The 16,068-nt window shown below is 40.1% G+C and overlaps 1 protein-coding gene across 2 annotated transcripts in view; it reads right to left on the bottom strand.

Moving 5' to 3' along the window:
* MARK1 (microtubule affinity regulating kinase 1) overlaps window positions 1-16,068 on the bottom strand; it is a 99,161-nt gene that overhangs the window by 24,788 nt on the left and 58,305 nt on the right. For both annotated transcript variants that reach the window (XM_080924195.1, XM_080924196.1), the window contains exons 4-8: window positions 10,599-10,647; window positions 9,475-9,540; window positions 6,358-6,428; window positions 3,436-3,492; window positions 84-320 (exon numbers count right to left, since the gene is read on the bottom strand). In XM_080924195.1, the coding sequence (XP_080780321.1) occupies window positions 84-320; window positions 3,436-3,492; window positions 6,358-6,428; window positions 9,475-9,540; window positions 10,599-10,647 (480 nt within the window). The remainder of the gene's footprint in view (window positions 1-83; window positions 321-3,435; window positions 3,493-6,357; window positions 6,429-9,474; window positions 9,541-10,598; window positions 10,648-16,068) is intronic.

Below are 16,068 nucleotides of genomic sequence, written 5' to 3'. Positions count from 1 at the left end.
ACAAAGAAGGAAAGTATTTGTTAAGTAGTGGCTGACATTACAGCTCCTGTGGTAAAGGGCTTCAGCACCAAACAGGCATATACCTTTAGATTCTGGCCATCAAAAGGCAGGGAGCCACTGACCAGCGTGTAGAGAATGACACCCAGGCTCCACACATCCACTTCCGGCCCATCGTACTTCTTGCCTTGGAAAAGCTCGGGGGCAGCATAAGGCGGGCTTCCACAGAATGTGTCCAATTTGTTCCCCACTGTGAATTCATTGCTAAAACCAAAGTCAGCAATTTTAATATTCATATCAGCATCAAGGAGAAGGTTTTCAGCCTAAGAGGAAAATAATAAAAAGGACAATGTAAAAAGCGTACACAAAATAAAAATGCTATACCTGTTTTAGATTCTAAGCTCGCTAGTGCATGCCTCTCATTTTAAAATGTAACATTAAATTTTGCAATGCATAACTGTCCAAGCAACATCTTTGGAAGCCTGAATTTTGGCACTTGAAAAGGAAAGCTCATAGGAGCTATAAACATATTTACCCCCAAGGTTTATTTTAAATGTTTTTAACTTCATGGTAGGAGGCATCTTGGAACTGTACCTTAACAGGACCTAATCTAAGGAACAAATATTGAAATCACTGCTTCGCCTCAGGCTTAACCCAAAACTAGCCAGAGAGCACCATTTTAACAGGTAGTTGATGCTAAGCTCCAGGATCTGTCTAAAATGGCTGCCCGTCCGGCTCTCCAGTTCCTTTACTCAGTCCTACATCCTCTCTGACAGAACGCTTCTTCCTCAGCGAAGTGCTGTTTAGCGAGAGGAAACAAACTGGAACAGTTTGACTCCCACAGATTTATTTTCAGCAATGCTTGCTGTTCTAAAAGTAGAGTCCTGTCTAGAGTCACGTTCTGTAGGAAGCAAAGCCTGCTCTCATGTTTGAGAGGCTCTTCCTAAAATTCTACAACAATCATCCAATGATAAAAATGGAAATGTCTTCTATAAATGCAAGCAACTTAATGAACACTTGCTTTGTGCAGTTTCATTTCAGATTCCATTTTCAACTGATGAATAAGTAGACCAATAAAGCTACAGGTTGGCTTGTGGATGTTCTTGGTCAGAGTCCAAGAAGGAGTAAACTGATAGACGAAATCAGAGAACCTTGTTTTTCACTGGAGAACCTGTCATGTGTCTCTCCCGCCTCCAAGTCTCCTCTTTCTTTTTCCCTTTCTGGTGTTCTAGCTTATCTCATACTTGTGAAAAGTGTGACTACAACAGTGGTGGCGAGTGTTAATGGTCGGTCCACTTGACAGAGTTAAGAGCCACTTGGGGAGGCCTGTGGGGGACACTGGCCCAGACCATGCACATGCCTATAATCTCAGCCTGGGGACCTGAGGCAGGAGATTGCAAGTTCCAGGTCAGCCTGGGCTAGCCACACAGTAAGATCCTGTTTCAAAACCCCAAATCCAAACCAAAGCATCCCAACCCTTACCCCTAACCCACCGCCACCCCCTGTCCAAAAAGAAAAAAGGAAAAAAAGGAAGAAAGATACAGAAAACAAAGAGAAACCAGAAACCCAATCAACAAATAAAAGTGAATACAGATACTAGGAAAATGAACAAATCTGGGAGAGTCACATTAAATCAACACTCATTGACTGAGTATGATATAAGGACCCAAGTCTTCTTGGGCATCTGTAGTAAGGTGGACATACCCAGTTTCTCCAGAACCTTCTAAAGCAGTGGTTCTTAACCTGGAGTCCTCTAATAGAGATACTCATGCTGTGGTGACCCCCAACCATAAAATTATTTTTATTGCAACTTCCTAACTATAATTTGCTATTGTATGAATCATAATGTAAATACGAGGTGTGCAGGATGTCTGATATGTGACCCCTGTGAAAGGGTCATTTGACCTCCAAAGGGGTCACAACTCACAAGTTGAGAGCTGCTGGTCTAGATGGAAGTCTAAGTAACTACATTGCCTCCAAAGAGACCAGGACTGAACACACAGCTGTCGAACATGATTTTTTTAGATATAAAAATGAGCTGCTGAGCTATGAATCTGTAGAAATGATTCCCCCAAACCTCCCGAGGAGAACTGCTACACAAACATCTGGAGCAGTAACAGGTGAGAAGAATGGAACCAGAACATAGAATTAGATTTCTGACAGCTGTGTGAGGCAGCACATTTAAACAGAATCCAAGTTTGATGCTCACGGATAAAAGTAATAAGAAAGGTTAAAAAGAAAAACAGAAGTAAGATGGTGGAGAATGAAGAAGAGGAAAAACAAGCGACAGAAACCCATAAGCCCAAGCTCTTGATGCTTGTTTGACCGTACACATTTCTACCATGCATATTATTCTCATCTCTAACATTCACTTCCTATTGCTGTGATAAACACCATCAACGGAAACAGCTTGAGAGGAGAGGGTTCATTAGCTTCCATATCCCTAGTCAGTCCACTGAGTCAGGGAGGAACTCAAACCAGGAAGCTGGAGGCAGGAACTGAAGCAGAGGGCACTGAGGATGCTGCTCACTGCCTTGCTCCTCACGGCTCACTCAGTTGGCTTTTCTATGCCACCTAGAACCACCTGGCCAGGAGTGGCACCACCCACAGTCGATGGGACCTCCCATATCAATCACACATCCGGAAAATGCCCCACAGACTTGCTTACAAGCCTGACGAAGGCATTGTCTCAATTGCAGGCTGCTCTTCCCAAAAGGCTCTAGCTTCTGTTCCGTTGACAGAGCACTGACACATCAGTACATTAAACCCCGATTCTTATTTTGAACTTTGGTGCTAAGAGCGAGCCCTAGTTCTTACACATGGCAAGCACATATTTGTGCTTTCTGCTTGGACATTACTTCTGTCTAGATGGGACCTTGAACATTTTTAGGTGAGAACAGAATTCTATATTTATCTATTTAAACTATGGAGTTAACAGTCAGTCAAGTCCTCTGACTCTGATTTACACAGCGCCATGCCCACATTCTCGTGTGCTTGGTGCATACGGTGCCTTTCATAAACTATGGTGACAATTCAACAAAAACCACCCCATCCTGTGCCACTGAGTCAGGATGGGATAAACAAAGAAGTAGCCCTAACACATGTTCAGTGTGTCTGACAATATGATGTGTGCCTGTGTGGAGGCCAGAAGAGGACACCCGGCATCCTGCTGTCTCACCTCTGCTTCACTCCCTAAGACACAGTTGGTCACTGAACCTGACACTGCCCAGCCAGTGAGCTCTCAGGACATCACCTCCAAATGCGGGAGTCTCGGGCATGCATAGCCTCACCAGGTCTTTATTAGGTGAGTGCTGGGGATTTGAACTCAGGTCCTCATGGTTGTGTAGCAAGCGCCTTGTTCATCAAGCCTCCTCCCCAGACTCCTTGTTATTACATGTCTTCATAAATAAGATTTTAATTTTAAAAGCAGCAGCTTACCTTAAGATCACGGTGAACAATGCATTTTTGATGGCAATACTGTACAGCAGATACAATCTAAAAAAATATTTGGATAAAAAGTCAAAATTATTTTTTAATTAAATACTTAATTTTAATATTTATCATTTTCAATTTGGACAAAGTACTAACATTGATTAAAAAATAACAGCAATTTCATAACTCCTTTATTTTATGCTATTAAAGAGAAAAAAACTTTTAAATCTTGGAAGTAATATTCTTTTGGGAAAACATTTTTTTTTTTTTGGTCAACATCCATGGAAATTCTTTATACAAATTAAATTTCTCTCTTGACATGAGTCAAAGTATAAAGCAAAGTTATTTGGGATTACATCACTTTTGCTCAAGGCATATTTCCTTAATTTATCAAGAACTAATTAGTGAAGTATTTAATAACATTTTATATTTTCTGCTCAATATAAAAAAATAGGAAAAAAGCTAATCCTCAAAAAAGAAACAAATAATTAAGAAATGAGATACAAGTTAATCTGATACTTGCCCCTAATTTTGCTGGAAAGTACTGTGCACTGCACATACATTTTGCAGCTATAGCCTTAAATTAGTGTGTAGAACTCTGAGGTAGGGGCCAGACGGGGAAGTGCCCAACAATGTAAAGGCTTCAATACAAATACTCAATAGATTCTAAGCTTTCATATGATGATTCTTTAAAAGACTCAATAGCAATAGATAAGGAGCTACCCTGTGTGTTATAACTGGTGCTCAAACGATGATCATTTAGTACTGTGGAGTCCATTAAGTGTGAGCCCAGTGTGCATGTGGGTTAGCCACTCACAGATGGAGACAGAAGAGAGATCTCCGCAGTCTAACAGTGTGTGAAGTCCACTGTGCTAACAGAAGGAAGGAGAGGCAGATCCAAAGCACAGTGAAAGTGGCATCCCAGTGTTAGAAAGTTATTCACATGTATGTTAAAGTGGCTCCATGACAAAACATGAATTAAAAAAGACAAAACTATAATACATAATGCAATTAAATTCCTTTTAATCAAGTCAGTTTATTGAGTACCTGGGAGGAGTGTAAACATCAACAGTGTCATTAAGAGGGGAGAGTGAGTGACTACAATCCAGGTAGAATCACAGGTGCAGAGGTGCAGGAAGTGAGGGGCTACAGAAAAGGATGATTGCCATCAGAAATGCTTCTCGGAGGAGGTGCCACTGGGAAGGAGCAGTTGAGATCGCTGGTATGGAGAGTGGGGGCAAAGTGATGAGCTGTGTCAGTGATGAGGGAGGGTGACATAGTCACAAAGCCGCCAGAACCAAGCTTTGGGAGACAGCTTGGTAGCTGTCTTTGGATTCCATCCAAGCAAGCAGTGCACAGGCACTAAGAGTTTGGGGCACATGATAACGCTCTGAGCACCTTCAAGTATGAGTCTCTACACACAGCAGAACAAACAGCAATGTCTGTAAGGTTCTGGAACACTGTTCTTCAAAGAGTTCAGACAGTTGACTTTCACTACACTATGTCCATAAGTCACAGACAGACCTGCTGTCTAGCTTTCTGGATATACGCTATAGGTGACAGTGCTCAGAGGACAAGGCTACTTTTCTTTGGGGTGACAAATTTGCTGGTAACAGAGCTGTCTTGTACAGGTCACATACTTGTATGCTACAGTGGTTTGGCTGCCAAGTGTGACCAGAGGCCATGAGTTCACACCTGACAGGATCATCTCTATGGAAACAGTTTCTAGACATTTCTGGAATAAGAATTTCCCTGAGCTCCAAAAATCTGACAATGGACACTAACACGAGAGAATGCTGCATGAAGCATGTGTTCTTCCCACAGAACATGACCTCTGAGCTAGAGTCCAACAGGGCATTTGCAGTGCCACACACTGCCAACAAGGGGTCATGTTGGACATGGAAGATACTGTGGCTTCTGACTCACCACATGAGCTGTCACTCATACGCCTACATCACACTGGCCTACAGCAGACTGTGCCACCTGAGAACATCCCACAAGCAGGCTGCAGGAACTTCTTTATAACCCTTCCACTATGGACCTTGAGAATAGCATCTACAAGTAGGCCTGCACTGACCAGAAACAACTCACAGGCCATATAAAGCTCAAAAAAAAATAAAAATAAAAAATAAAACCAAACAAACAAAAAACAAAACAACCCCCCCAAAACAAACAAACAAAAAAGTGAAAGCCTCAGTCCTTCTTAGAAAAAAAATGTATAGCACCCTCTCAGAGTGTGGTACACCTGGACCTTAAATCATTAATAATCCAAGAGCTAAGAATATAGCCTTGTGGCAATTTTTGGTATTCAAAAATCATTATGTTTAATGTATACACACCAAAAAAACTCTGTTTCCATGTTACGTTCTGTTCTACATGTACTTTATGCTTATGGTAACTAGTAAGATTTCAATGCATACTATCAAACCTCTAAAAGAATTAAGTACTGACAAAAATATATTCATATAGTTTTATGCCAAAATGCTTTTAAAAATCTGTACATGTATCTCTCTTTTTAAATAAAGTTGTATGAATAAAAAGACTAACATATATTTAATCATAGTTGAGAGTAATACAATAATGCCCATGGCAAGCTGGTAGGAGTTGATAACAGTCCTGGCCACATACAGGACTGAGCATTTCTTCTCTGCCTTGGTCTGCTCTGAGATTTTAAGACTCAAAGGTAAACATTGAGTTTAATGTATAAAAAGTTACCATTCGTGATCATTTCAAAATAACCATGTGTAACTACTATTTTAAGGTAGAATTCTGGAAAAATGGGTTTCTGTGCTAGGAATTTTCCATTCTTAAAAAGTGGAAGGAGTTTTTCTTTTAAAACATGCCACGTACTCTTCAGGTTGTTTGTGATACAACCCACTGCACATCACTAGGAATATCAGAGACAGAGTGGAGACGCACTTCCCATACCTGCCTGAATTTGGCACGGGCCTCTTTCTCTTTCATTCTCCCGTGGGCAACTAAGTAATCGAAGACTTCACCTGAATCAGAAAGGCAAAGCAGGCAGTAAATACACATTGGTTTTGATTAACAGTATGCACAATGCCAAGTTATGGCTTTTCTTTTCAAGAATCACTTGGTCCACCATTTTCTGCTGTTTACACAAGTCACAAACTAACATAGAAATAGGAAACAAATTACATGTGAAACTGAGAATCTTTAGCAATTTATGACTTATAAAAACTCTTTAAATAACCAAGAAAATGTGTTCTCTACTTTCAAAGCTACATGAAATACAGTTAACTCTTTATTACCCATTCTCATGAAGGGAAGCCATTTGGCTTTGGTGTGCAGACATTACACAGTTGTCACAAGCATTCTCTTAACTTCCACCCCACACCCTGGTCCAACTCTGTCGTCCTTCCTATGAGTTGTTACGTGCACTATGTGGACTATGAATAATGCTTCTGATCTCATGCCCTCATACAGCTTGGCAGTTACCCACAAATGACACAGAAGCCTGTCACCCTTTTTTGAACTCTGCTGCCCCAACCTCATCACAGCTGCACCATATATGCATCTGCATCTTCAACTCCATGACAGAACAGTGGACATGCAACACATATGTGCAGAGCTCATTAACAGCAAACACTGCTGACATTTTCTATTGAATCTATGCATCTATATCTCTGTATGCTTTATATAATGCAGATATACATGTAGATGAAAAACTTACAGGACAGTTTAAAAGGTCTTGCACAGTCTAGCCAAGTTATTGTCATGCTTCAGGATCTGACTGTTAGGAATGTACCTTGCTGTAGCCCCTCGTACTTGGTAGGCACTTAATACCAAGGGACATTAGCAAGACTTTTTAACCCCATAGAGATTGTGTTTCTAACCAGAGTCTGCTTGGACGCTGTGAGGATTACATGAAACAATGCATGTGCTTGGCGCAATGACATGGAGTACTCAATAAATGACACTTGTATTTAAGTAAATAGATGTATGACATTTTTGCAAATGAATCCTATCATGTATGTAAACCATGAACAATAAAATATGTAATGGCTGTCTGTTGATGAAACTAACATGTCTACAATGAGGGACACAGTGCATTATGAAGCACTGAGTGACTGATAATGGGATGATGAGAACAAGAAATGAATGGATGCTCTAGTTGGCTGTCAGAGCAGCTGCTTCTGAATATGTGCTCACAGTGTTAACTCCAGTTAACACACTGCAGCAGTAACTCTGACACAGCATGCTTCTGCCTTTCCCCTCCCACACTGTTTGTCAAAGCTTTGCTTCTCAGTTATTCTGTGATCTTAATGGCCAACTATCTTTGCTCACCTGACATTCTCAGCAGTAGAAAACTACCCTATAAGTGTTTATAAGTATTATTTGCATGAAGAAAAGGAAGAAGAAATACTGTGTTGCAGGAGACCCCACATCTACTTTAACATGCTTCCCTCAATTAGCCATGATTCAAAAAACCATAGAAGAACCCCAGCTTTCAGATCACCGAAGATCTTCACTCTGTCATTATCCATCCAGAGCCCCTGGCAAAGAGGCCATAGTCTGACTCTGATGCTCACTAGTGTGTATATCACACTCAACCTGAAACTAATTGGAGACTGCCAAGAAAAAAATCAGTGCTTTACTTCCCTGACTTGCCTCACCAGCAGTAGATTTAAAAAGATCCTAGATACACTGCCAAAGAACCATGGTTATTTTTGTTAACTAAATAACTACTTTGTGAGACTCAAAACAAACAATCCACCAAACAAAACAACAACAACAACAACAACAACAAAAACCAACAGCATAATCTACTCTCCTGGAATCAGAACAGTATCAAGGGTCAGCAGGTTTGGTCTGGTTGTTAGTCTCTGTCTCTGTCTCTCCCCGCCTCTCAACACATAGATAAGGAACCATCTCTCTATCTCTCTGCACTGCTCCTCACCGCCCCTGCAGATGTTGCCCTTTTCCTCACCACCACTACAGAGCTGCCATGTGCTATCAGCAGCTGAATCAGCTCCTACATGCAGAGTCTTGGGGCAGATCAGACCTTTATAAAAGCCAAAAGGTACCCACTGGCTTTTAGAGGCCCACCATTTCTTATATAAAGTATGTCTAAGCTCTTTCTCTAAATTTTGGATCACTGCAATGTAGAAAAGCAAACAAACATAATAAATAAGTTCACTGAACTGAAAGTAATATTACACAAAGTGCATCACCACACACCTGCGGACTTCATTCATGCAAAGGCTCCTTACTAAGTTCTATGCAACACTTTCCTATCAGTTAGTAAAAACCTAATGAATCAGTGAAATAATCCTTTCCTTATTTTTCAACAGCTTCACCTTCTATGCTTTAAAAACACTCCCTTTAACTATTTTGCTTTTAGTTTTTCAGTGATATAACTAGAAAAATTGTGAACACCCTTCAAAGAAGTCCCAACAAGTCAAGTATCTTTCATTTAAGAGAAGTACAGAAAAGAAAAGTCACTCTGTTATTTCATCAATTAAAAAAAAAGAGTTTTCTTGTGACCCTGTAACAAAGTATATGCTGTATTCAGTATTACACATGAAGTCTGCCTCCTTCCATCAACTCCAGCATAGCTTACAGAACAACAGTTACTTAAATCCAAAGTACCTTGGTAATATACATGTACTGAAGATCTGTCACATATGAGTAGGCAGTTAAATATCTGACCTACAGCATGCTTTCACCGTATACTACATTAAACCCATTCTGTACTTGGGATTTTCTGCTTGTAGCCAAGGGCCATAAATCAAATGTTATTTTAATATTTAAATAACCAAATCAAAAACAGTCAAAAGACGACAAACAAGCCAAATTTAAAAAATTCATGAGTAATTTTTAAATAAGCCAAAAGTTCTATTTATATTGGAGGCTCTCAGCAGGCCTTGAAAGCAAACACTGAATTTTCATGAAGATCTCACTAAAGGATATGTTAGTCAACTATAGACTGCAACAAAGGCATAAATGTTACAGTGAAGTAGCAGGAGCCACCAATTCCGTGTCCACCAAACAGGACATGCTTCCCGGGCCCGCTCATCTTACCCCCACTTGCGTATTCCATGATTAGGTAGAGTGTCTTCTCTGTTTCAATAACTTCAAACAGTTTCACTGAAGAAAAAAAGGGGGGGGGGGGAATATCACTATAACCAACAGCATCAAATGGTGTTCTTCCTGTAACCCTAGGCAACAGTAGAATATTACAATACTTGCTAAACTGAGGAATCCTAACTTAAAAATAAAAGTCACTCAAGTCCTTTCTCCTATGCAAGGAGACTACCTACCTACACCTTACCACAAGATGATCTGGAGTCTATTAGAGTTAAACCAGTGTTTGGGATAAAAAAGCCATAAAAAAGAGGAATATTTTTAGCATGTACCTTTAATCACAGCACTTGGGAGGCAGAGGCAGGTGGATTTCTGTGAGTTCCAGGCCAGCCAGGGTTACATAGAGAGGCCTTGTCTCAAAAAAAAAAAAAAAAATGACAACAAGAGGTATGGGGTGGTAGGATCCCACAGTCAGGAAGACAGAGTCTGAATGAAAACTTACAGACAGTGCAACAACAAGATAATATAATGTGTTGGTAAAAAACCAAAACTTATATTTATGTAATATTAAAAATAACTTCTAGTAAAAATAGAATTGACTTACACAGTGAAGATTATTCACTAGAAATAATCACATTAATGACTACAGAGAAAAACTTTAAAGATGCAAGAAAGAATGTTTAAAAATAAGTAGATTAAAAATAATTTTTTTTACTATTTAGAGTCAAGTGATTTTTATATGGCATATCTGATCAATAATTTTATTGTAGAAGGGACAAAATCAAGACTTACTAAAACAATTCAGTAAAACTGAAATCAGTATTTAAACTCAAGTGCTTATTAGTAAAGTATGTGTAATCTCTATTACTAGCTGGGGACATGCACTCTTTCAAGGAGAGTCTGTGTGCAGGAGCCCAGTTGTACTGAGGAGAGACATCCAGCAGGAGAGGTCAGCTGCAGAGGTCAGCTGCCATCCTCCAGGACCAGGCTACTGCACCCAGTCACCCTCACTGACCTTCACCTTCTTCTCTAATAGAGAGCAACAGTAAAACTGTCCACATTCAAATGCCTTTCAATGCAGGGAAATGCCCTGTCATTGCCTGTATGTCTGGGTTTCATACCTATGTTAGGATGGTTCAGTATCTTCATTATTCGTACTTCTCGGAACAACTGTTAAAAAAGACATATTTCAGTTTAAAGGACCGAAAACTCGAGTAGACGCCAACTGCACTTCCATTTGATAATCACTTGCTTACAGGACTGTCGATCGTGGCAGAGAACCTAAGCAGAGATCTTCTTCTTGGTTCTACCCTTGTGTAATGAGCAATGCAGCTCTGCCCTCCGTATTAACTTCATGGAGACCTGGCTTCTCAAAGACCCCTGACTAGATGGACTGGAGAGGCTTGTCTCTGTTTGTATGTGAAATTACCCATAATGAAACTTGGGCAGATTCCTCCAAGTCATCCTTTTTGGTTGACCCAACACTTGGTGAAAGATTCAGATGAGCTTTTAAGTAGATTTGTAGGATAATATCAAATAAAAATAAAGTTGCCAAGGGCAGTGGAACATGTTCATCCATAATCCAAAACCATGCAGGCTGAGGCCAAAGGGTAATGAGTTCAAGATAAGCCTGGCTATAGAGAGAGATTCTGTCTTGAAATATGGGGAAGAGGAAGACGAGGAAAACGAGGAGGAACAGAAGGGAGAGAAGAGGGAGGGCTATTTTTAAAAATTTATTTAGTTTTCAGTTTGAGCTACAGAACAAGTTCCAGGACAGCCAGGGCTATACAGAGAAACAGTCTCATGAAAAACAAACACAAACAAAAACCAGAAGTCTTTATTTTATGCGTCTGTGTTTTGCCTGTATGTATGCATGGCACTTCATGTCTGCAGTGCCCATGGAGGTCAGAGAATGGCATCATATCCTATGGAACTAGAGGTACAGGGGGTTGTGGGTTCTGGGAATGGAACCCAGGTTTTATGAAAGAACAGCTAGCACCCTTGACCACTAAACCATCCCTCCAGATCTAAAAGGAAGACTATTAAGAATGCTAAATAAAACAGAATAACATGAATGTTTTATTTCCCCTTAACTTTAAAACACCACATGAACAATTTTTCAGAAGCATGACTTGTCAGGCTAGTGGTATGGTCACAGTGGTAAGGTGCCTTCTGTCAGTTTTGATGACCAGAGTTCAGTCTTTAGTACCTACATGGTAGAAGGAGAGATTTACTCCTACAAGGTGACTTCCACAAACACACCATGGTACATATGAACATGCATACAGATAAATAATAAAATATTAAAAAAACATGAAATTTTAAAAAGCATGATTTGGTATTTTTTCCTTTATGTTGTTTGCATAAATGTTAGTCAAAATCAAGCATTTGTTCAAAAAAAAAATAGAACCAAAAATTAGTAACACAAAATAAATCTGTTAAGACATGTTTTGTCAGAATAAAATCTAAAATTAGTGTAACCACAAGCAATGTTTCTGTAATGATCAATTAAAGCCTAAGAGAGCATGAAAAGATGCCCAACACAATTAGTCATTAGGGAATAAACTCAGAACCTCAGTGAGGACATCTGACACTCATTCAGATGACCACTGTCATATAAACCAGGAGAGGACAGAATAAACCTGCGTAAGAGGGAGAACTCAGAACCCTCTGGCACAGAGGGTGGAGTGTCAACTGAGAGGATACTGTGGAAGAGACACAGCACATGCAGAAATGGTATTCCCACAGGAATTAAAAAAAAAAACTGCCATGCAATCTATAGACCATATGCCCAAGAGAACTGAAAGCGAGGCCTCAAACAGACCAGTGGATAAATAACGTGAGAATACCAATGGAAAATCAACACATAACATGGATGGGTCTTTAGGGTATCATATAGATGAAACTGTATGTCAGCAATGATTGAAATGATACATTTTAGTTTATGGTCATATCACATATAACAAAATGAAGTAGAATAAAAATGCATCCCAATTGAAAAACTACTTAGGTTTAGATGCTAAAAAAAAGCTTGTCCTAGATATCTTTAGTAATTCCTACACAAGATAGAGAAAGTATGGAGGTCTGTGGTGTGTGTGTGTGTGTGTGTGTGTGTGTGTGTGTGTGTGTGTTTGTATATGTGTGGTATGAGTGTGTGTATGTGTGTGAATATAAAAGCCACACACTCATTTAAATTCATTTTTAAAGGTCTATAATACTTAACATTTAATAATTAGAAACTGGTGGTTAAGTCCCTGGGAGCACTGGGGGAGGGGGAGGGGTCTGCTTGATTGATATTGTTGTTTTTCCTATGGGGTTGAAAACCCTTTCAGCTCCTTTAGTCCTTTTTCTAACTCCTCCATTGGGGGTCCTGTTTTCAGTCCAATGGTTGGTTGAGAGCATCTGACTCTATTTTTCAGGCTCTGGTAGAGCCTCTCAGGAGACAGCTATATCAGGCTCCTGTCAGCATGCACTTCTTGGCATCCACAATATTGTTTGAATTTGGTGATTGTATATGGTCTGGATCCCTGGGTGGGGTCGTCTCTGAATGACCTTTCCTTTAGTCCCTCAGAGCTCTCAGAGACTAAACCACCAACCAAAGAGTCCACATGGAGGGACCCAAGGCTCTAGCCACATTTGTAGCTTGATGCCCTTATTGGGCATCAAGGAGAGGAGAGGCCCTTGGCCCTGTGAAGGCTCAGTGTCCCAGTGTAGGGGCATGCCAGGATGGAAAGGTGGGAGGGAGTGGGTGGGTGGGGACACTCTCATAGAGGCAGGGGGAGGGGGAAGGGATAAGGGGATTCTAGAGGGGAAACTGGGAAAGGAGATAACATTTGAAATGTAAGTAAAAAATATCCAATTTAAAAAAAGATAAAAATATAATTTAAAAAACAAGTAAACAGGACACACAAGTTCACTATGTTCAAGACTGTGCCTGGCCTGACGGAAGACAATCTTGATGTCTGGCCTTCCACTGACCTTTCGTCAGAACACTTGAGGGCCTGGAGCCTGCTCTCTTTCAGCTGCTTCTTTCCTCCTCTGACTTCTCAGTTTTCTGCCAAGCCCTCTTCCTGTCAGTGTTCACAGGAGCTCCTGGGCCTTCAACGCTTAGCATCCAACCCTGGTCTCTCTCACCCAGTGTGCTCTTCCTGGGTGCTTCACTATGCTTCAAAAACCATCAGTTTGCTGAGAACTCTAGACTCATTCAGAATGATGTTTTTACACTCAAATTATGGTTAAGTAATTTCATTTGGCTGTTCCACAAGAATTCAAGGCCAACACTCAACAGTGCATTCAGACATTTCCCAACACCTTTAGCATGTATGACCAAGGCTTTAAAAGTAAGCCTTATCTCGGGGTACTCTGCCTTAAGGTAGATATCACTTTAGCATCCAGCATTCCTCTGGTTCCTGGAACTAATGGGTCCTGTCCTGCTCAGCTCCAGAACAAGTTCTCTGAAGAGAATCGGTGTTCTATCTTTTTGTTTGTTTCTGATGGGCACATACAGTGAACTTATTGACATAAATTTTAAGTTACTATTTTTCTCAAGCCAGTACTCATAACCTCCAGAGAAGTGGGTCACAACCTATGGGTCATGACTCCTTTGGAGGTTATATATTAGATATTCTGCAATCAGATATTTGCACTACAATTCATAGTGGTAGCTAAATTACAGTTATGAAGTAGCAGTGAAATAATTTTATGGTTGGGGGTCACTACAACATGAGGCACTGTCTTAAATGGTTGCAGCACTAGGAAGGGTAAGAACCACTGCCCTACGGTATAAGCTATCATGACAGTTCATATCACTTAATACAATCAAGGGACTAAGATCCCTTTATCTCCCTCAGTCTTTTGTCCATCATCTGGGGAAGGGATGACAGGAAGAAGTGACTACTGGGAGGCTGGCACTACTGGGAATTGCCTTGGAGTCTGTCTGACACAATTACATTTTACATAAACCAATGAGTCATGAATTTGTAATACAATAAAGTGAATAATTTGAAAACACCAGATACAAGTTACTAATACAATTGCTGCCCAGGGTATGGGTTAAGTAAGTGTAAATGATTAAATTAAATACAGGGTTTTATTGGCAGATTGCTTCCTAATTGTCATTATAATTTCCTTTTATGAAATAAAACACAACTAGAAATAGTAACAAATCTATTCAAACTTTATGAGTATGATCCATGCTAAATAAAGTACCATTCGAACCAGAAAACTTAAGCTACAGAAGTGTTCGTCCTACCTTGATCAAAGAATAAAAATTTATGTATTCAATTTACATGTTAAATTCTGTATTGTTTTCAAGCTTTTACTTACTTTAGCCTACTCTTTCAGTAACCACTTTATTTCCACTTCACACAGGAGCTGCTGCCCGGCTCTCCAAGTGGCACGGGCCCTGCCTGGGTGCCAAGGGATTGGTCCACAATCCATGGCATAAGCAAGAACCTTGGGCTTTGATTTTACCTCCTCTTCTCTCTTGAGATAGTGTGCCAAGTTACAAAACAAGACAACAATGCACACAGAGAGCCCCAGTTACTCTCAACAAAAATCACTGCCAGGTCAGTAGTTTTTCTTAAAAGTAAACTGACTATGGTATGTCAGGCTGATGGAAGTAGATTAATGTCTGCATATTTCTAAAAAATACTTACTTTATGTGTATGTGTCTGAATATGTTTATATGTGCCTCCTGTGTACAGGTTCCCATGGAAGCCAGAAGAGGGTGTCTGATCCCCTGATTAGAGTTACAGTAGCTGGGAGCTGCTCTGCAGGGGCAGCAGTGATTCTCTCAGAGTCACCCTGCCAGCCCTGATGTCTGTGTCTCTGAGAACGGCTTGCTTGAGGGAACTGATGAGTTCCTCCACAGTGATGATTTTTTGTTCATTTAGCTGTTTTGCCTTTGTTTTTTTTTAAGCTAGGTTTTGGGGGCTAAAGATATGGTTCAACCATTAAGAGCCCTGGCTGCTTTTCCAGAGGGCCCGAGTTCAATTCCCAGCAATCATGTGGTGGCTCACAACCAAATGTATTGGGATCCAGTGTACTGAAGACAGCTACAGTGTACTCAGATACATAAAATAGATAAATAAATATTTTTAAAAGCTTGGCTTTGTGTAATATTTTGGGTTCATCAGTTTGTAGTCTTTGATTGGAACTTGGAATGTAGTTGTTTTATCAAAAACAGATAAATCTGGAACAGTAATCTTGTAAAAACTGAGACATTTAATCAAAATAGTGCTTTAAAGGAACACTCCAATTCCACCTGGAGATGATGTATAAAAGATATTTATAGGTAGGGCCCAAGTTCTGATCAGAAAGCAATTAAAAAATTAAAACAATAATATATAACTATTAGGGCTCCTACATCTCAAAGATACCTTAAACATATTGTTTTAACATTTGATTTGAACAAAGAACATTTTAACAACTAAGAACGTGGAGGTATGTCATGGCTGGGAGCATGCTGGCTAATATAACTGTTCTATTGCTGTGAAGGAACTCAATGAGGTAACTCTTGGAAAAGAAACCATTTAATGGGAGGAGTTACCTATAGTTCAGAGGCTTAGTCCAGTACCATCATCACAGGAG

The sequence above is a fragment of the Micromys minutus genome (genome assembly GCF_963924665.1).
Source record: "Micromys minutus genome assembly, chromosome: 1".
In the NCBI taxonomy this organism is placed as follows: Eukaryota; Metazoa; Chordata; class Mammalia; order Rodentia; family Muridae; genus Micromys; species Micromys minutus.
Note: the sequence above shows the minus strand (reverse complement) of the source record. Positions and strands in the feature narration are given on the sequence as shown.